Source organism: Canis aureus, chromosome X (assembly GCF_053574225.1).
Source record: "Canis aureus isolate CA01 chromosome X, VMU_Caureus_v.1.0, whole genome shotgun sequence".
Classification (NCBI taxonomy): Eukaryota; Metazoa; Chordata; class Mammalia; order Carnivora; family Canidae; genus Canis; species Canis aureus.
Window position 1 is genome coordinate 62172433 of NC_135649.1, and position 21382 is coordinate 62193814.

The 21382-nt window shown below is 35.0% G+C and overlaps 1 protein-coding gene across 5 annotated transcripts in view; it reads left to right on the forward strand.

Annotated features, from left to right (window-relative positions):
- Positions 1-16051, forward strand: part of BRWD3 (bromodomain and WD repeat domain containing 3) — a 201192-nt gene extending 185141 nt beyond the window's left edge. For all 5 annotated transcript variants that reach the window (XM_077889094.1, XM_077889096.1, XM_077889093.1 and 2 more), the window contains one exon: positions 10399-16051. In XM_077889094.1, coding sequence (XP_077745220.1) covers positions 10399-11153 — 755 coding nt within the window. In that variant the 3' untranslated portion in view covers positions 11154-16051. The remainder of the gene's footprint in view (positions 1-10398) is intronic.
- Positions 16052-21382: the final 5331 nt, after the last annotated feature.

The following is a 21382-nucleotide window of genomic DNA, read 5'->3' on the forward strand; positions in this document are numbered from 1 at the left end:
GTTATTTTAATGCCAGTTAGTTAACATGCACTGTTATATTAGTTTCAGGTGCACAATATGTGATTTAGCAATTACATACATCACCTGGTACTCATCATGACACGTGTACTCCTTAATCCCCATCACCTATTTAACCCATCCCCTCAGTCCCCCTCTTCCCTGGTAATCATCAGTTCTCTGTAATTAAGAGTCTGTTTCTTGATTTCTCTCTCTTCTTCCCTATGCTCATTTGTTTTGTTTCTTAAATTCAACATATGAGTGAGTCATATGGTATTTGACTTTCTCTAACATATTTCACTTAGCATATTACTCTCTGCTCCATCCATGTTGTTGCAAATGGCAAGATTTCATTCTTTTTATGGCCAAATAATATTCCACTGGGGTGTATGTGTATACACACACACACACACACACACACACACACACATACACACACCCCACATCTTCTTTATCCATTCATTATTCAGTGGATACTTGGGCTTCTTCCATATCTTAGCTATTGTTGATAATGCTTCTATAAACATAGGGGTGCATATATACCTTTGTATTAATGTTTTGTATTCTTTGGGTAAATACCCAGTGGTGTGACTGCTGGATCATACAGTAGTTCCATTTCTAACTTTTCAAGGAACCATAATGTTTTATACAATGGCTATACTAGATTGCATTCAACAGTGCAAGAGGGTTCCATTTTCTCCACAACTTTGCCAGCACCTGTGTTTCTTGTGTTGGTGCGTTTAGACATTCTGACAGGTATGATGTGTTATCTCATTATAGTTTTGATTTGCATTTACCTCACAGTAAGTGTTGATGAACATCTTTTCATGTGTCTCTTGGCTATCTGGATGTCTTCCTTAAAGAAATTGTCTTTTCATATCTTCTGCCCATTTTTAATTGGATTATTCATTTTGGAGTGTTGAGTTTTGTAAGTTCTTTATATATTTTGGATACTAACCCTTAACTGGATGTCATTTACAAATACCTTCCCCATTCAGGAAGTTGTCTTGTAGTTTTGTTGGTTATTTCCTTCACTATGCAGAAGTTTCTAATTATGATGTCCCAATGATTTCTTTTTGCTTATGTTTCCCTTGACTCAGGGGACATATGTAGTAAGAAGTCGCTACAACCAATGTCAAAAAGGTTAACGCCTGTGTTCTCTTGTAGGACATTCATGGTTTTGATCTCACATTTAGATCTTTAATCCATTTTGAATTTATTTTTATGTATGTTTTAAGGGAGTGACCCACTTTCACTCATTTGCATGTTGCTATCCAGTTTTCCCAACACCAGTTGTTGAGGACATTTTTTTCCCATTGGATATTCTTTCCTACTTTGTTAAAGATTTTTTTTTAATTTATGATAGAGAGAGAGAGAGAGAGAGGGGCAGAGACATAGGCAGAGGGAGAAGCAGGCTCCATGCACTGGGAGCCTGATGTGGGATTCGATCCCGGGTCTCCAGGACTGCGCCCTGGGCCAAAGGCAGGCGCTAAACTGCTGTGCCACCCAGGGATCCCTACTTTGTTAAAGATTAATTGACTATATAGTTGTAGGATTATTTCTGGCTTTTGTATTCTGTTCCATTGTTCTATATGTCTTATTTTTGTGCCAATACCATACTATTTTGAGCACTAGAGCTTTGTAATGTACCTTGAAATCTCTAATTGCAAGGACTCCGGCATTGCTTTTTTTTTCTTTTTCAAGATTACTTTGGCTATTTGTGGTCTTTGTTGTTCTGTACAAATTTTAGGATTGTTTGTTCTAGTTCTGTAAAAATGACTGTTGGTATTTTGAGCTGGGATTACATTAAATTTGTAGACTGCTTTAGGTGATACAGACATTTTGACAATATTTGTTCTTCCGGTCCATGAGCATGGAATGTCTTTCCATTTCTTTGTGTCATCCTCAATTACTTTCATCAGTGTTTTGTAGTTTTCAGAGTTCAGATCTTTCACCTCTTTGGTTAGGTTTATTCCTAGGAGTCTTATTATTTTTGGTGTAATTGTAAATGGGATTTTTTTCTTAATTTTTCTTTCTGCTGCTTCATTATTGATATATAGAAATGAACCAGATTTCTGTACATTGAGGTTTTTCTCCTGTGACTTTACTAAATTTATCAGTTCCAGCAGGTTTTGTTTGTTTGCTTTTTTTGTTTTTTGGGCTATTCTTGGTGAAGTCTTTCAGGCTTTCTCATGTCATCAGAAAATATTGAAAGTTTTATTTCTTCCTTTCCTATTTGTTTTTTTTAATTATTTTTAATTTATTTATTCATGAGAGACACAGAGAGAGAGAGAGAGAGTCAGAGACATAGGCAGAAGGAGAAGCAGGCTCCATGCAGGGAGCCCAATGTGGGACTCGATCCTGGTACTCCAGGATCATGCCCTGGGCCAAAGGCAGGCATTCAACTGCTGAGCTACCCAATCTTCCCCCTTTTCCTTCCCTATTTGGATGAATTTTGTTTTCTGCTGTGTCTGATACTTCAAGTACTGTGTTGAATAAAAGTGGGGATAGTGGACATCCATTTATCAATGGGCAGTTGGGCTCTTTCTATAATTTGACTATTGTAAATAGTGCTGCAATAAATGTAAGAGTGAATGTATCCCTTTGAATTAATATCTTGGTATTCTTTGGGTAAATACCTAGTAGTGCAATGGCTAGATCATAGGATAGTTCTATTTTTTTAATTTTTTGAGGAACCTACATGTTTTTTAGAGTAGCTGCACCAGTTTGCATTCCCACAAACAGTGTAAGAGGGTTCCTCTTACTCCACATCCTTGCCAACACCTGTTGTTTCTTGTGTTGTTGATTTTAGCCATTATGATAGGTGAGAAGTTATATCTCATTGAGGTTTTGATTTGCATTTTTCTGATGATTTGAGATGTTGAGTACTTTTTCATTATATGTACAGCAAACATTTATTTCCTCACAGTTCTGTAGATTCAAAGTCCAAGATCAAGGTGCCAGCAGGGTATCTGGTCAGAACTCTCTTCCTGGCTTGCTGATGGCTGCCAGATTGACTATATAATTGTAGGTTCATTTCCTGGTTCTCTCTTATGTTCCGTTAATCTGTGTGTCTATTTTTGTGCCAGTACCATACTTTTTTCGTCATTACAGCTTTGTAATGTAACTTGTATCCCAGAACTGTGATGCCTCCTGCTTTGCTTTTGTTTTTCAGGATTGCTTGGCCTATTCAGGGACTTTTGGGGTTCAGTAGAAATTTTAGTATTTTTTGTTCCAGCTCTGTGAAAAATATTGTTGATATTTTAATAGAGACTACATTAATGTCTAAATTGCTTTGGGTAATAGAGACATCTTAATAGTATTTGTTCTTCTGTCCCATGAGCATGGAATGCCTTTCCATTTCTTTGTGTCATCTTTAATTTCTTTCATCATGATGTATAGTTTTCACATCACAGGCCTTTCAACTATTTGATTAGATTTATACCTAAGTATCATAGTTAAGGTGCAATTATTAAAGGGATCATTTTCATAATTTTTCTGTTACTTCATTATTGGTGTAGAGAATTGCAAAAGATTTCCCTACATTGATTCTGTATCCTGCAATTACTGAATTTGTTTATCAGTTCTCACAGTTTTTTGGTGGAGTCTTTTGGGTTTAGTATCATGTCATCTGCAAATAGTGAAAGTTGTACTTCTTCCAGTAATATGTTAAATAGTCATAGTGAGAGTGGATGTCTTTGTCCTGTTCCTGACCGTAGACGAAAAGCTCTCAGATTTTCCCCATTGTGGATATTAGTAACTGTGGGTTTTTCATATATTGTCTTTATTATGTTGAGGTATATTCCCTCTAAACCTACTTCATTGAGTGTTTTTATCATGAATAGATGCTGTACTTTGTTAAATACCATTTCTGCATAAATTTTGATAATCATATAGTTCTTATCCTTTCCTTTACTAATGTCATATATAACATTGATTGATTTGCAAATATTGAACCACTCTTGCAATCCAGGAATAAATCCCATTGATCATGGTGAATGATTGTGTTATTGTTGTATTTGGCTTGTTACTATTTTGTTGAGAATTTTTGCATCCATATTCATCAACAATATTGGCCTGTTGTTCTCTTTTTTGGTACAGTCTTCATCTGGTTACAGAATCGGGATAATGCTGGTATCATAGAATGTATTTGAAAGTTTTCTTTCCTTTTCTCTTTTTTGGAATAGATTGAGAAGAATAAGTATTAACTCTTCTCTAAATGTTTCATAGAAGTCCCATATGAAGCTATTTGGTCTTGGAATGTTGTTTGTTGGGAGATTTTTTATTACTGATTCAATTTCTTTGCTGGTTATTGTTCTGTTGAGGTTTTCTATTTCTTTTTGTTCAGTTTTGTAGTGTATATGTTTCTAGGAATTTATCCATTTCTTTCAGATTGTCCTATTTGTTGAACTATGGTTCTTCATAATGTTCTCATACAGTTGTATTTCTGTGGTGTTGGTTGTTATTTCTCCTCTCTAATTTGTGATTTTATTTGGGCCCTTTCTTCTTTCCTTTTGATAGGTCTGCCTACCAATTTTATCAATTTTATCAAAGACCAGCTACTGATCTCGTTGATCTTTTACATTATTTTCTTTGTTTCTTTTTTTTTCTTTGTTTCTATATCATCTAATTCTGTTCTAAACTTTAATATTTCCTTCCTTTTTCTGATTTTAAGCTTCATTTATTCTTTTTCTAATTCCTTTAGGTGTAAGATTAAGTTGTTTCTTTGAGATTTTGCTTGCCTCCTGAGGTAGGCTTTTACTCTTTTATACTTCCCTCTTAGGATTGCTTTCTGCTGTAACCCAGATGTTTTGCTTTTATGTTTTCATGTTCATTTATTTTCATTTTTTAAATTTCTTTTTAATTTCCTAGTTGACCCATTCATTGTTTAGTAGCATAGTACTTATCTTCCATGTATTTGTGGTTATTCCATATTTTGTTTGTGCTTGACTTCAAGTTTCATAGCAATGTATTCAGAAAAGGTACATGGATGATCTCAATATTTTTGTTGCGGTCTGATTTATGATGTAGGATGTGATCTATTCTGGAGAATGCTCCATCTGCACTTGAAAAGATTGTATATTCTACTGTTTTAAGATGAAATATTTTTAATATATTTGTTTAACTCCATCTGAATCAGTGTGGCACTCAAAGGCATTGTTTCCTTCTTGATTTTCTATTTACATGATTTGTCCATTGATATAAGTGAAGTGTTTATGTCCCCTACTATTATTGTGTTATTATTAATTTCCTTCTGTTTGTTATTCATTGTTTTATATATTTGGGTAATCCCATGTTAGTGCATGAATATTTTCATTTGTTACTTCTTGTTATATTGTTCCTTTTATTATGATATAATAACCTTCTTCATTTCTTGTTACAGTCTTTGTTTTAAAATCTAGTTTATCTGATATAAGTATTGCTACCCTGCTTTTCTATTGACATGCATTTGTGTGATAAATGTTTCCCCATCCACTCACTTTCAATCTGCTGGTGTTTTTAGGTCTAAAATCGGTCTCTTATAGGCAGCATATAGATAGTTCTTGTTTTGTTTTCCATTCTGACAGCTTATGTCTTTTGATTGGAGTGCTTAGTCTGTTTACATTCAGAGTAATTATTGATAGATATGTATGTAGTACCCTTTTACTCCTTGTTTTGCCATTGTATCTTGAGGTTTTCTCTGTTCCTTTCTCGTCTTTGTCACTTTTGGTCCTTCCGTTCCATGCTAAGATTCCCCTTTAATATTTCTTGCAGGGCTGGTTTTGTGTCACATAGTCCTTTGTTTTTTGTTTTCTGAGAAACTCTTTATGTCTCCTATATTCTGAATGACAGCCTTGCTGGATAGAGTGTTCATTGCTGCAGATTTTTCCCATTCAGCAAGTTTAATATTTCATGCCATTCCCTGTTGACTTGCCATGTTTCTGTTGAGACATCTCCATCTAGCCTTATGGGTCTTCCCTTCTAAGTTAATGATTTCTTTTGTCTTGCTGCTTATAAGATTTTTATTTATCACTAGATTTTGCCAGTTTAATTACAATATGTCTGGGTGTTGGCCTGCTTTTGTTGATTTTACTGGGAGTTCTCTGTGCCTCCTGGGGCCTTTCCCAGATTAGGGAAGTTTTCTGTTATTTCTTAAAATAAATTTTCTTCCTCCTTTTCTCTCTTCTTCTTCTGGGACTCATATAATACAAATGTTTTTACATTTGATGGAATCACTACATCCCCTAAATTTATTCTTGTGTTATATAATTCTCTCTTTTTGTTCAGTTTCATTATTTTCCATTGTCTTCTGTATAACTAAATCAGTCCCTGCTTCTTTCAGCCTGCTTGTCATTGCATCAAGCATGTTCCAATCTCATTTACAGCATTCTTCATTTCTGTTTTTTATCTCTTTTATCTTTGTGGTGTCTACCTGATGTCTTCCATTTTTTTTGAAACCCAATGAATATCCATATAATTGTTGCTTTAAATTGTCCATCAGGCATGTTAATTTTGTCTGTTTTGCTTAGGTCTGTGGTTGTAACCTTATCTTGTTCTTTCATTTGGGATGATCTCCTATCCTCTGTCTTGGTATTTTGTTTTAAGTGTTCACCCTCTCCTATGTGTTAAGAAAGCCTTGTTATGGTTCATGCTCCTGAAAGTAAAGGCTTTATGAAGAAATGGTCATATAGTTTTCAGTACCTGTCACTTCTGAGATTTCTGTCTGGTGTGTGCTACATATGCTATGCTGTTTTGTTTTGGCTGCTCTGTCCTTCAGGCCAGTTACCTGCAGAGGCTCTCCTTGCTTGCAGTGTATATAGTATTTGTTCCTTGGTCAGAATGTGATGAGTTTTAGTGTGTTCTAGTCTGCCTGTTAAATGAGATCTGATGCTATTTCCACTAAGGCTGATGCCCTATAGAACTCTTGTAGGGAAACATGGTTTGGGCAGGGGTTTCTGCTGGTCTTCTGGGGAAGGAGCCCACCACACTGGTACTGGGGCAGGAGCCCACCACACTGGTACTGGGGCAAGCTTGACAGAGAAGGGCAGTCTCATTTGAAGTGAAGACCCTGTGAGGTCATTATATTGGGAGGGGAGCTTTTTTCTTAAATTTCAGTGTCGTTAACTTACAGTGTTAGACTAGTTTCAGGTGTACAATATAGTGATTCAACAAGCCTGTACATCACCCGGTGCTCATCATGACAAGTGTGCTCTTTAATCCTCATCACTGATTTCCCCCCATCCCCTCTGGTAACTATCAGTTTATACTCTATAATTAAAAGTCTGGTTTAAAAAAAAAGAGAAGGGCAGTCTCACCAGAAAGCTGGGGTGTGAGACTTGGTTGTAAGCATGTTAAGCAGCCAGTATAGGCACTGCAGTGCTTCCTGCAGCTGGCTCTGTGTCTATGCTGAGGAGCAGGGGAGAAAAATGGCACCAGTCAACCCCTGTTCCCTGAGCAGAATCTTCATGAATGCTACCTCTCAGGGAAGCACTCTGAGAAGAGCAAATAATCTCCCATCTGTGTGCCCTGAGCATTTTCTAGTTTACTGTTTCCAAGCTGTCTATCTCCAGGTTTGTTTTTGTTTTTGTTTTGTTTTTGTTTTTGTTTTTTGTCCACCTTTTCTCTAGGAGTAGCACAGTACCCTCTAGGCTCTATCCCAGATAATCCTGTTGATCTTTAAAACCCAGGCTTTAGGGATCCCTGGGTGGCGCAGCAGTTTGGCGCCTGCCTTTGGCCCAGGGCGCTATCCCGGAGACCCGGGATCGAATCCCACATCAGGCTCCCGGTGCATGGAGCCTGCTTCTCCCTCTGCCTGTGTCTCTGACTCTCTCTCTCTCTCTCTGTGACTATCATAAATAAAAAATTAAAAAAAAAACAGGCTTTAGCGACATGGTGTGGACAGTGGTTTGTGCTGGTCTTCTGGGGGATAGGCCCACCCACCATGCTTAGTCTGAGGCAAGCTTGACTGAGAAGGGCAGTCCCACTAGAGTGCAAGGGTGTGGAGCTTGGTGTAATCAAGTTAATTAGCTAGTGTGAGAGCTACACTGCTTTGCACTGGTAGCTCTGGGTTTATGCTGAGGGGTACTGGAGGGATATGGCTCTGGCCAGCTCCTTTGTTTCTGGAGAGGCATCTCTATGAAAGCGGCTTCTCAAGGAAGCCCTCCTCCTGTGTGCCCCAGGTGTTGTTTAAAACACTGTTTCCATGCTCTGCCCCTAGGTTGTTTGCTTGCCATCTCTCTAGGCACAGAGCTATGTCCTCAGGGCTCTGTCCCAGTCAAGCCTGCTAACCTTTGAAACTCTAGGCTTTACACCCCACTGATTACAAGAACTCATGAAAATCAGCCCCTCTCATTTTCTAAGTCAATGGCTTTAGGTAAATGTTCTTCTTGTGCATTCACCTATGCGCTCTACTCTCTTTTGCCCTTCTCTGTGACCACAGCTCCCTCCCCTCTACAGTACCCATAATCCAGTTCTGGGTACTTCTGCATTCTGCATACTTCCTACCTAGTTTAATGTGGCTTCTTCTCTCCCTTTAGTTGTGGGATTTGTTTTGTCAGTCTTCATGTTGATTTCTGGGGTATTTAGGATGATTTGATTGTTATCTAGTTGTGTCTGTGAGATGACATTAGCCTAGGGTCAGTCCTTTTAGTCCACCACCATCTTCCTCCAGAAAAGGAATCCAGTCTATAACACCTAGACTATTAAACTAATTTTGTCACTATGGTTACCATAGAACCCTAATCTTTGCTCCTTCCAAGCTTTTCAGTTCACTCTCCTTTTTTCCTCCTGCCTCATTAGCTGTTCCTTCTCAATTATCTATGCCAGTTCTTCTTTATCTTTAGATGTTGGAATATCCCAAGTCTCAGTCATCAGCCACATTCTCTTTCTTTATTCTCCCTCTCAATAAGCACCCTCTGTTCTCTTGATTCTAAATGTCATCTCTTGGGATCCCTGGGTGGCGCAGCAGTTTGGCGCCTGCCTTTGGCCCAGGGCGCGATCCTGGAGATCCGGGATCGAATCCCACGTCGGGCTCCCGGTGCATGGAGCTTGCTTCTCCCTCTGCCTGTGTCTCTGCCTCTGTGTGTGTGTGTGTGTGTGTGTGTGTGTGTGACTATCATAAATAAATAAAAAATAAATAAATAAAATAAAAAAATAAATGTCATCTCTTACTGAAATCTTCCAAAATTATATCTCCATTTCTATATGAGTCTCCCCTGACCTCTAGACAAGTACATCTACCTGCTTTGTTTTCTTTTTGTTGTTTTTTTATTTGGAACTCTAGTATATTTAAACTGGAATTTTGATATTTTTTCTACCAGACTGCCTAAACCTATTCCTCTTTCACTGTTCTCCAACTTAGCAAAATATCTCTACCATTCAAACAATTTCTAGGTCATAAGACCCTGGAGTTGATCTTCATTCGTACCTAACACTTGACACCCAATCCATCAGCATTTCCTGTCAGTTCAAACTTTAAAAATAAAAGGTTGGTCCCGATGGCTCCTCTAGAAGGAAAATCTCCAAATCTAATCACTTCTTATCACTTCTATTGGTACATCCCTTATCATGTCTTACCTAGACTATTGCAATGGTGTCCCAACTGGACTTTGCTTTTAATCTCTTCCATAATTCCTTCTATCTAGAAGAACTATGGTGCTCTTTTAAAAGTATAAATAAGTTCCTTTCATTCTCTTGTTCTAAAACCTTTCATCATTGCCAGTTATCTCCCCCTACCCTGTTTTTTCTTCCATTCTAGTTATACTTGGGTTTCTGTTTCCTCCAGTGGAATGTTCTTTTCCCAGATCTCACTTCATTCAGTTTTCTTCTCAGATAGTACCTCTACATGAATCTTTCTTATCTAAAATACCCAGCATATATAGACTTGAAAATTTTATTTATTATTTTTTGTATTTTATTATTTTTTTAAATTTTCTTCATTGTGTATCAAGCTTTCCAGACTAAAATATAAATTCAAAGAGCAAGGACTTTGTCTCATTATTGCTATATTTCAAACTTCTAACAATATAGTAGGTAATTATTTGTTACCTACTGCTTATAACCTAAAAATTATTTTTACCTACTGGTAAATATTTGTTCATTGAATGAATGGAATTATTCTGATACATGTTCCTACATGATTCTTTATATAGTTTAAGCCCTTGAAATTTCTGCCCAGCTTCCTAACTACCCTTCATCCTTCTCCCTGCCCCATGCAAAAAACACAATCAGACACAACCCAAAACGTTAGTGTCTTCCATTTATAATAGATTTAAATTTATACTCCAATACTTTCCATGGCATTACCCCGTCTATCTTTGGGTGCTTAAGTATTTTTTGATAGAATTCTTATTTTACTTTTGAAGTTAAATAACCATCTTCAGTGTCAAAGTTTAACTTTAAAAATTATTCATCTTGATTTAGATCACTCCCTTGATGGACCCCTTACAAATGGTGATGGCAGAGAGCCTCGGACAGGAATCAAAAGAAAACTACTTAGTGCATCAGAAGAAGATGAAAGCATTGGAAGAGAAGAGAAAGAGAAAAAAGAAACAAAAGAGAAATCACATTTATCCTCCTCAGAGAGTGGAGAGTTAGGATCCAGTTTAAGTTCTGAAAGTACCTGTGGTTCTGATTCTGATTCCGAATCAACTTCCAGAACAGATCAAGATTACGTAGATGGAGACCATGACTATAGCAAATTCATACAAACCAGGCCTAAAAGAAAACTCAGAAAGCAATATGCCAATGGAAAAAGAAACTGGAAGACAAGAGGCACAGGAGGAAGGGGCAGATGGGGCAGATGGGGTAGATGGAGTAGAGGAGGCCGAGGAAGAGGAGGCAGGGGACGAGGAGGTCGAGGAAGAGGTGCAGCTGCCACTAGAGGGAGAGGGAGAGGGAGAGGAGGAAGAGGTACTTCTAGAGGAGCCACCAGAGCCAAACGTGCACGTATTGCAGATGATGAATTTGATACCATGTTTTCAGGACGTTTTAGTAGACTGCCTCGAATTAAAACAAGAAACCAAGGCAGGAGGACTGTTTTATATAATGATGATTCTGATAATGACAATTTTGTGTCCACTGAAGATCCTCTGAATCTTGGTACATCCAGATCAGGCAGAGTGCGTAAAATGACAGAAAAAGCCAGGGTTAGCCATCTCATGGGATGGAATTATTAACAGTTAATAAATTTAAAATAATTTTAAAAATTCAATGGCCTTCTACTGCAGGGAATTTACTAGGAAATCTACAAAGCAAGTTGTGTGGGGACTTCTGTTTCCTTTCACATTGGTGCTTTTCCATTATGCCAGTATACATTTGTTTCAAGACTTTTGATCTCCACACTTCATTTGTTCAAACAAGCCTTACTCATTAGGCCTTAAATTAAAAAAAAAAAATCTGCCCACATATAGACACACACACAACACATCACAAACACACTACAGATTTACTACATTAAAGGAGCATTCAGCTTCTTAAGAGTAGCATGACATTTTTATCTCAATTGAATATCCCTCTTTTGCTTTTGTATCACAGAAGTATAGCACCTTCTTACAGAGTTTTATATAGTTTGTTTTTGCCATTTTGATTCTTATACCCAGTAATAATAACTTTTGCACAATACACCAATCCTATAGGCAGCTATTAAATGTTTACAGTTTCTATATTGTAAGAACGATCTGGATTATTTTACTCTTCCCAGGCCAAACTTTATTGAATTGTACTGAACTGAAGTATATATTTATACTACAGTTTTTTGGGGGTGGGGGGATCTTGATATGCTTTTCGTTGATTTGCTTAATTCATGTTAAAGGTGAGAAAGGGTTGGTGCCTTGTAAATATGTAGCAAATCTTTGTGGTGTGTTCTGATGTTTGCATTAATTTTATTAAAAAAGAATATTTGAGGTATCAATCTAGACAAGGTGCCAAATGCAAAAGTTTCTTGCATCCATTTTCTTTTTCCTATTATATTTTATTGCATTAATAGAACTTGTGTAGTTTAAAGAATAACTTAAACATTTGAAAAAATCCTCATCCACAAAGAATAACTTCTTTGAATAGTAGCTCAGCTACCTCTATTGACTACAACTACTGGAAACGTTAAGGAAAATAGATGCTGTTATTCATTACTGACTAAGAAAAAATAGAACAAGCTTAGTAGGAATGAATACTCATAAGCGGAGAGGTTGTTAATAATTGTATTGGCCCTCAAATTAATAGTTGTAATTAACAAACTTTCATAAGTGTAGTATGCTGTATCTTAGGCTTTTCTTAGAACATACTTGTGTAAGTAGACTTGGTCTACTGCTTATGTATCTCTGCTACCACCTGCTATTTACAGCTGTGAGTGATTGGTTTTCATTTGAATTTTAAAATGTAACAAAGCAGCTAGTTTGAATTGGAATGTTTTGGCTAGCAAATATTTTGAGGCAACTTTAATAGATTTTTGCTCATACCATTCCAAAGGGCTCTTCTGTCATAATATTTAAGAAAAGAACCTAATTGAGTCATTATTTTATAGATTTAAAAAAAATCTTTAAGATCCTTATGGTCTTGTTTACAGCAGTAGAGTGCACATGATTCCGTAAATGAGCTTGAGTTCCAAGATCAATTTTACTCCTCAAATTTGAGAAATTGCAAATTCACTAATTTATTAAGGTGAGTGGGATAATATTGATCTCTGTTATTGTAACAGCAGATTTGTTGCACTTAGATCAGACTTTGGGGATAAAAGAAACTAATTAATGTATGCCTAGTAATCCCAAGATATTCTGAAGCTGATGTGTTTGTTTCATGTTTCCAATCATTTTATGCATCTGAAAATCCTTAAGTACAAAGGAAGGAGTACACACATAACTTTGCTCTTTTGTTTGGGTCAGGTGGGGGTTGTTCCTGTACTTACAACTTTAAGCAATTTTCACTTGCAGTAGAAATGATGTTCAGGCTTTAAGGAGATATTGTTGTGAATTCTTAATGGCACTAACTTCTATTACTGAACAGTAGATCAAGCTGATTTTTTGTTGTTGTAGTATTCTTGTTGTTGTTTTCACTAAACCAAAACTACTGCTGGATAAACTCAGCTGACACTTTTAACCATACTATAGTTTCAAAAACATTCACATTTAAAAATCTGCATTTGATTTTTGCTAAAATATGCTATTTTAATTATTCATCTCATGGGCATTTTGACTAAATTTGTGCCTGTGTTTTCCTAGACTCAATAATACTTTGACTTACCCTAATCAAAGTGACATAGTTACTTAAATTCATGGATATACCTAAATGTGTATTATGTGTATCATTTTGGTGTGAAATTTTTTGTTGACATTCTTCTATGAAGAGCTGACCCCTTCAAATGTAGAAGAATTACTATTTGTGTGGTTTTAGCTATCTCAAGCTTTATTTATAATTTATTTTGAAAAATAAAAATGCCACATTAATCTCCCATATATCAAGATTTTCTAGGTTTAGATAATTAGAATAATAAGGCTGAAGACATTTTTAAGCACATTTTATATGTAGTGAAATACTGTGAAAATACTAGTGAACAGCATTTTGCTATAATGTTGATTTCAGTTACTAGAATTTAAAAGTCACCAGGGTATGGTAGATGAGCATATTTACCAATTATTATAAAATAAACAGATTATTTTCTGTTTGCATGCAAATTATTTTAATAAGTTTGAAAATAAAAGTTTGGAAGATAGTATTTTTACTTTTATATCTGAATACTCCCCACCCCCCAGTTTATACTTTGCTTTTTTGTAACACTGCCTCCTGTGAATGTGTTGTAATTTGTATCACATTGAATATTGTACACTTTAATTTTTTAGAGTACCTTTAAACCTAAATAATATCAGGTTCAGGCATAGCAAAGCAAATAGGAAATGAGCCGAAAATTTTAAAGAAAAGTTTAAATCTTAAATCAATTCCTAAAAATAAAACACATTTAGGTCCATGAGAACATACACATGTATAAACCTTATCCTATGCTGGATATTAATAGTCACTGAACTAAAATATTTTTCATGAATGCTAATAATCTTTTAATTCCCAGCTTTAAGATCTTAGCATGTGTATCTGTTTATGAAAACAGAATTTTAGGTTCTGTATCTTGCCATGTGTATCTCTTTCAGCAATAGGATGCTTTCCAAAATATTCACTAGCCTATCAGCCTAATGACTACATTTATGTGTGTGTGTGTGTGTGTGTGTGTGTGTGTGTGTGTGTGGATTTTTTCCAACTAGACACACTATCTCGGACATTAAAAAAATAATATTTTGTATGGAAGACAGCTGTATTCACAGTCTACCAATTCTTTCCCTCTGTTTAAAGCGCTTAGCCTATATATATATACTCCTTGATCATTCATTTCATTATGCCTTCTAGATAGATAAACTAGGTTTTTATCATGTATTGTGTCCCTCTATTTGTTTTATTTATCCTTCCTTCACTTTCTGTTTCCCAGAGATCAGGCCTATGCTAGAATTCTTCATATAGCACTTTGTTTCACCCAGAGGCTAAGAAATTGAGTAAAATTCAGAAATCTCATTCTGCACAACTGTGTGCTCAGATATCTAACTCAACCTTCTAATACTTTGAAGTAAATGTGAGTGATTTATTATTTTGTGGGTTTGTTTTTTTTTCTGTAATCCTATAGGTTGTCATCAGACAATAACAGAGTGATTGAAAAGAAAAATGTGAATGCCACTTCTTAGTTTTTGATAAAAACTTTTTTGAGCATTTTTCAAAATTTGTACGTTTGTGATAGTGATAAACACCTTAATTACTTGCTTATATATCTCGGGATTTGTTTTATGCACATTTGCCAACTGGTACTTATCTTTAAAGTTGGAATTTTCACATCCACAAAAAACAAATATGCTGTATAATTTTCAGTTTACTTTGATATACAGCCTTTTAAATGATTAGTAACATTTTGAGTTCCAAAATAAAAATAGTCCAGTTCTGAGGGAGAGAATGGAACTTTTGACATTTAAAATTCACTGTTTTAAATGTTAACCCCATCCCCAGCATTTTTGTGCTACATGAGGCTTTATGAAGGTTTTATTGAAAATAGAATAAGATCACTTTTAAGGCTTGTTTTAAAAATTAGTGTGAAAATATTTTCATGCTTTTTGATTTTCATCTCTTAGTAAATTTCTTTACTAAGGTTTAATTATGAAGTTTACCAAGTTTTATTTAAATTCTTATATAATTTTTTTCATGGTGCTGTATTTTGTGAAATAAGAATTGCCTTCAAGTTTCTAACCATTTATTTTTTATACAGCCTTATTCTTGATTATTTTCTTTTCAATCATTCCTATCCTGCTTACTTTTATCCTCACATCTCTTTCTGCAATGCAGACTGTACCTAATTTAGCACACTTCAACAAGACTGGCAATTTATGATCTACTGATGGGAGAAGTACAGTAGTAAGGCCCTGCAGTTTAGAGTTAAGGTGTGTTTATTTATCTGTATGCCCATTTGTTATTCTTATACCTATCTTAATTAAACCTATAATATGAGATTTTGACATATAAAAGCATGATAAGTATTTTCTAAAAAATAAAACTGTTGATACATATAATCACCATTGGTAATTGACTTTTAAAATCACATAAAAAGTATTTAGAAACCCAGTTGGGAAATGTGTTTTTACATATGTCACCAGATACACATTAGGCAGTACTAGAAATGTTAATTATTTAAACGATACTGTGGTGATGGCAATCAGTAATTTATTTCTTTGTCCTGTAACTTACCATCTTTGTCTTTTGTAATCCCTTATAAAGTATTAACAAAACTGTACTTTATGTTTGTTCTTAGTATCCATAAAATTTTAAGATGGAAAGTCATTGAGTTAATAGTTGATGTGATGTGGTATATGGACAAAATGTCCATTAAACTAAAATTCAGTAAAGAAAGGTAAACTAACTGGCTTGGTTTATGAAAGATGTTTTGTTTGGCAGTTACCAGTCATTTTAAGCAATTATCTTCAAAGACAAAAAAACTGGATTAATTTGTTGCCATTCTTTATGGGATGTTTACAATAAAATTCCAAGTTGTTTGGAATCATTTGCACTCTTGCTGCTTTATGCTTTAACTCAGGTACTGAAGATAAATTAAGAAGAAAGAAGAAGTTTCCTTTCCATTTTTCAGCTTCAAAGATTTTAACATGTAACTCTTGGGTATTTTCTTTCTTGTTTCATTGTCATTTAATATGTTACTACTATTTTTTTACTGGAAAAACTAGGGTACTTATCAAAAAATTAAGTTTTTTTTCCTTAGTCATTGCAGATATTCTTTGGGCCACTTTTAGGTAATAAAGTTTAACATTTTAGATGTGGCCTACTTGGTGCATTAAATAACAGCATGCAGAGCTTCAGTCAATATTTTGTTTAGAAATGATTAGATTTCTATTGTCTTTATGGATTATAAGTTTTAACAACTAAGCTGTAAATCCGTAACATTTTTACTCATAGTAACATTCCCCACAGAGGCTTAACTATATTATAAATGTATATGGAGGAAGGAGAGAAGTAAAATGAGATGTAACTTTTGATCCAGGAATTGAAAGCCTTAACAGGAACATTTATTTGATTTACAATTGGGAATTTTCTTCCCAGTGGCAAGAACTTCACTTGGTTCAAGGTAAGTAAGCTGGCCGAAGAATGGACTGCATGTTTTATACATATATTGTCTGTATTATGTATTTAGAATAAAAAAGATATTTAGAATAAAAAATATCATTTTTGCCTTTTTATGTGGTATCCTATGGCTATGAAAGGAGCCCAAATTTTCACATTTGGAAAGTGAGGTAAAGATATATTGCTATTTTTGTTTAGTTGTTTGGTTAAAGATAGCGCTATTAAAGGTACAAAAGTGCACATTAAAAATTCTTTATTAGCAGGCTTTGATGCTTTCTGACTTGACCCTCTAGGTTTTTTTTTTTAATAAAGAAGTTTTATAACAAAATGTTATAACAATATTCAGAAGAAGATCCATTGTTTCCTTAGTTGACAAGGTCAAGAACAAAGTACTCTCTACTCTTTTTCTCAGTTATATGTCCCTGACAATTTAAAGTTAACTGCCAAAAATACACAAAATAAAGTGAAGTGGATATATATTAAGCCTGTGAGTTAGTTTTCTTGGAATATTTAATCCCACACACTTATGTTTGCTATCTCAGATCCTTTATATTACTACTTAAAGGATCTTTTATGCTACTCATTGCTGGAAACCCAAATATACCATTAAATAAAATAAACTTTTTATGGTACTGATATTTTCCAAAAGTTTTGAAGAAACATTGTTTTCTTTTTCTTTGCTTTCCTTGCAACTTTAGAATGTTTTCCTTTGCTGGCTATGGCAGTTGCTTTAATAACAATACCTCTCATCTTGAGATTATAAACATCTAATAATTTTACTAAGTTATTGATTATTAATACTGATATTGGAGAACTTTTAAAAAACATTATCAAAAGCTATTATCCTTTCATTAGTGCATAAATTTTGAATTGTTAACTTTACTGCTCAGCATCTTTATGATTCTCTTCAGAGAATACATTTTGTAGTAAATATATGAAGAAATCAAAACATTTCAGATTGCTTGATTTAGATTACTAATATTACTTAGTGTAACTTATTTTTAGAGGTGTTTTGTAGTTTATTTTTGTCACGTTAAATTCTAAGTAGAATTTATATAGCAACATGTTAATTTATATTTGGAATTTTGCACAGGAAACTAATTAAAGACATTAAACCTGTCTTTTTTTACTCTATTTTAAATTCAATTAACATATTATTATTAGTTTTAGAGGTAGAGTTCAATGATCCATCAGTTTCATATAACAACCAGTACTTATTACATCATGCGTCCTCCTTAATGTCCATAACCCAATTATCCCATTCCCCCACACACTTCCCCTCCAGAAACCCTTACTTTGTTATGATTAAGAGTCTCTTAGAGTTTGTCTCCCTCTCTGTTTTTATCTTGTTTTAGTTTTCCCTCCCTCACCCTATGGTCCTATGTTTTTTTTTTTTTTCTTAAATTGCACCTATGAGTGAAGTCATATAATTGTCTTTATCTGATTGACTTATTACACTTAACACAATACCCTCTAGTGTTATCCACATCATTACAAATTGCAAGATTTCATTCTGTTTGATTTCTGAGTAATATTCCATTGTATATATACCACATCTACTGTATCCATTCATCTGTTGACGGACATCTGGGCTCTTTCCATGCTTTGTCCATTGTATATATTGCTGCCATAAACATTGAGATACAGGTGCCCCTTCAGATCGCCACATTTGTATCTTTGGTTAAATACCTAGTAGTGCAATTACTGGGTCATAGGGTAGCTCTATTCTTAACTTTTTGAGGAACTGCCACACTGTTTTCCAGAGTGACTATACCAGCTTACATTCCCACCAACAGTGTAAGAGGTTTCCCCTTTCTCCACATCCTCAAAAACATCTGTTGTTTCCTGTCCTGTTAATTTTAGCCATTCTGACTCCTGTGAGGCAGTATCTCATTGCAGTTTTGATTTGTATTCCCTGACGGCAAGTGGTATGGAGCATTTTTTCATATGCTTGTTGCTCTTTTGTAAGTCTTCTTTGGAGAAATCTCTGTTCATGTCTTCTGCCCATTTCTTGATTGGATTATTTATTCTTTGAGTTTGATAAGTTCTTTTTAGACTTTTGGATACAAGCCCTTTATCTGATATGTCATTTGTGAATATCTTCTCCCATTCTGTAGGTTGCCTCTTGGTTTTGTTGACTGCTTCCTTTGCTGTGCAGAAGATTTTTATCTTGAGGAAGTCCCAATGGTTCATTTTTGCCTTTGTTTTCCTTTCCTTTGGAGACATGTCTAGCAAGAAGGTGCTGTAGCCAAGGTCAAAGAGATTGATTGCTGCCTGTATTCCTGTCTCAACTTCAGTCTTTCATCCATTTTGAGTTTATCCTTGTGTATGGTGTAAGAAAATGGTCCAGTTTCATTCTTCTGCATGTGGCTGTCCAATTTTCCCAACACCATTTATGGAGGAGGCTGTCTTTTTTCCATTGGATATTCTTTCCTGCTTTGTCAAAGATTAGTTGACCATGGAGTTGAGGGCCCAATTTCTGGGTTCCCTGTCGTGTTCCATTGATTGATAAGTCTGTTTTTGTGCCAGTACCATGCTGTATTGATGATTGCAGCTTTGTAATATAGCTTGAAGTCTGGAATTGTGATGCCATCAGCTTTGGTTTACTTTTTCAACATTGCTTTTGCTATTTAGGGTCTTTTTTGGTTCTATACAAATTTTAGGATTATTTGTTCCAGCTCTGTGAAAAATGTTGGTGGTATTTTGATAGAGATTCCATTGAATGTATAGATTGCTCTAGGTGACATAGACATTTTAACAATATTTGTTCCAATCCGATGAACATGTAACATTTTTTAATTTCTTTGTGTCTTCCTCAATTGTTTTCATGCGTGATCTCCAGTTTTTAGAGTACAGATCCTTTGTCTCTTGGGTTCGGTTTATTCCTAGGTATCTGACGTTTTTGGTGAAATTGTAAATGAGATTGACTCCTTAATTTCTCTTTCCTCTGTCTCATTGTTAGTGTATAGAAATGTAACTAATTTCTGTGGCATTGATTTTATATCCTGCCACATTGCTAATTCCTCTATGAGTTCTAACAATTTTGGAGTTGAGTTTTTGGGTTTTCCATATAGAGTATCATTTCTTCTGCAAAGAGTGAGAGTTTGACTTATTTGCCGATTTGAATGCCTTTTATTTCTTTTTATTGTCTTATTGCTGAGGCTAGGACTTCTGGTACTTTGTTGAACAGCAATGCTGAGATTTGCATCCCTGTCATGTTCCTGACCATAGGGGAAAGTGCTCAGTTTTTCCACACTGAGAATATTTGCTGTGGGCTTTTCATATATGCCTTTATGATATTGAATTATGTTCCCTCTATCTTTACCTTGTGAAGTGTTCTAATCAAGAAAGGATGCTGTACTTTGTCAAATGCTTTTTCTGCATCTATTGAGAGGATCATATGCTTCTTGTTTTCTTTTATTAATGTATTGTATCACATTGATTGATATATAAAAATTGGACCACCCTTGCAATGCAGGAATAAATCCCACTTAGTCATGGTGAATAATACTTGTAATGTACTATTGGATCCTATTGGCTAGTATCCTGGGGAGAATTTTGGTATTAATGTTCATCAGAGATATTGGTCTGCAATTCTTTTTGCTGGGGGTCTTTGGTTTTGAGATCAAGGTAATACTGGCCTTATAGAATAAGTTTGGAAATTTTCCTTCCATTTCTGCTTTTTTGAAACTGCTCAAGAATAGGTATTAATGCTTCTTTAAATAGTTGGTAGAATCTCCCTGGGAAGCCATCTGGCCCTTGACTCCTGTTTGTTAGGAGATTTTTTTTATCAGCAATTTATTTGCTGGTTATGGGTCAGTTCAGGTTTTCTATTTCTTCCTGTTTCTTCAGTTCTAGTAGTTGATAAGTTTCCAGGAGTGCATCCATTTCTTCCAGATTGCCTAATTTGTTGGCATATACTTGCTCCTAATACATTCTTAAATTGTTTGTATTTCATTAGTATTGCTTGTTATCTCTCCTCTTTCACTTATTATTTTATTAACTTGGGTCCTTTCTCTTTTCTGTTTGATAAGTCTGGCTAGGGGTTTATCTATCTTATTAATTCTTTCAAAGAATCAGCTCCTAGTCTCATTGATCTGTTCTACTGTTTTTCTGGTTTGTATTTCATTGATTTCTGCTCAAATCATTATTTCTCTTTTCCTCCTTGGTTTAGGCTTTGTTTGCTGTTCTTTCTCCAGCAACTTTAGGTATAAGGTTAGGTTGTGTGTTTGAGAACTTTGCAGCATCCCAAAAGTTTTGAACACTTTTGTTTTAATTTTCATCTGTTTCCATGAATTTTTTAAATTCTTATTCAGTTTGCTGTTTGACTCAATCTTTAGTAGGATGCTCTTTAACCTCCATGTATTTGAGTTTTTTCCAAATACTCTCTTGTGATTGAATTCAAGGTTCAAAAGCATTGTAATCTGAAAATATGCAGGGAATAATCCCAATCTTTTGGTACTGGTAGAAACCTGATTTGTGACCCAGTATGTGATCTATTCTGGAGAATGATCCATGTGCACTAGAGAAGAATGTGTATTCTGCTGCTTTAGGATGGAATGCTCTGATTATGTCTCTGAAGTCCATATGATCCAGTGTGTCATTCAGAGCCTTTGTTTCCTTGTTGATCTTCTGCTTAGATTATCTATCCCTGCTTAGATTATCTATCCATTGCAGTGAGTGCAGTGTTAAAGTCCCTTACTATTTTTGTATTATTTTCCATGTGTTACTTTAATTTTGTTATTAATTGATTTAT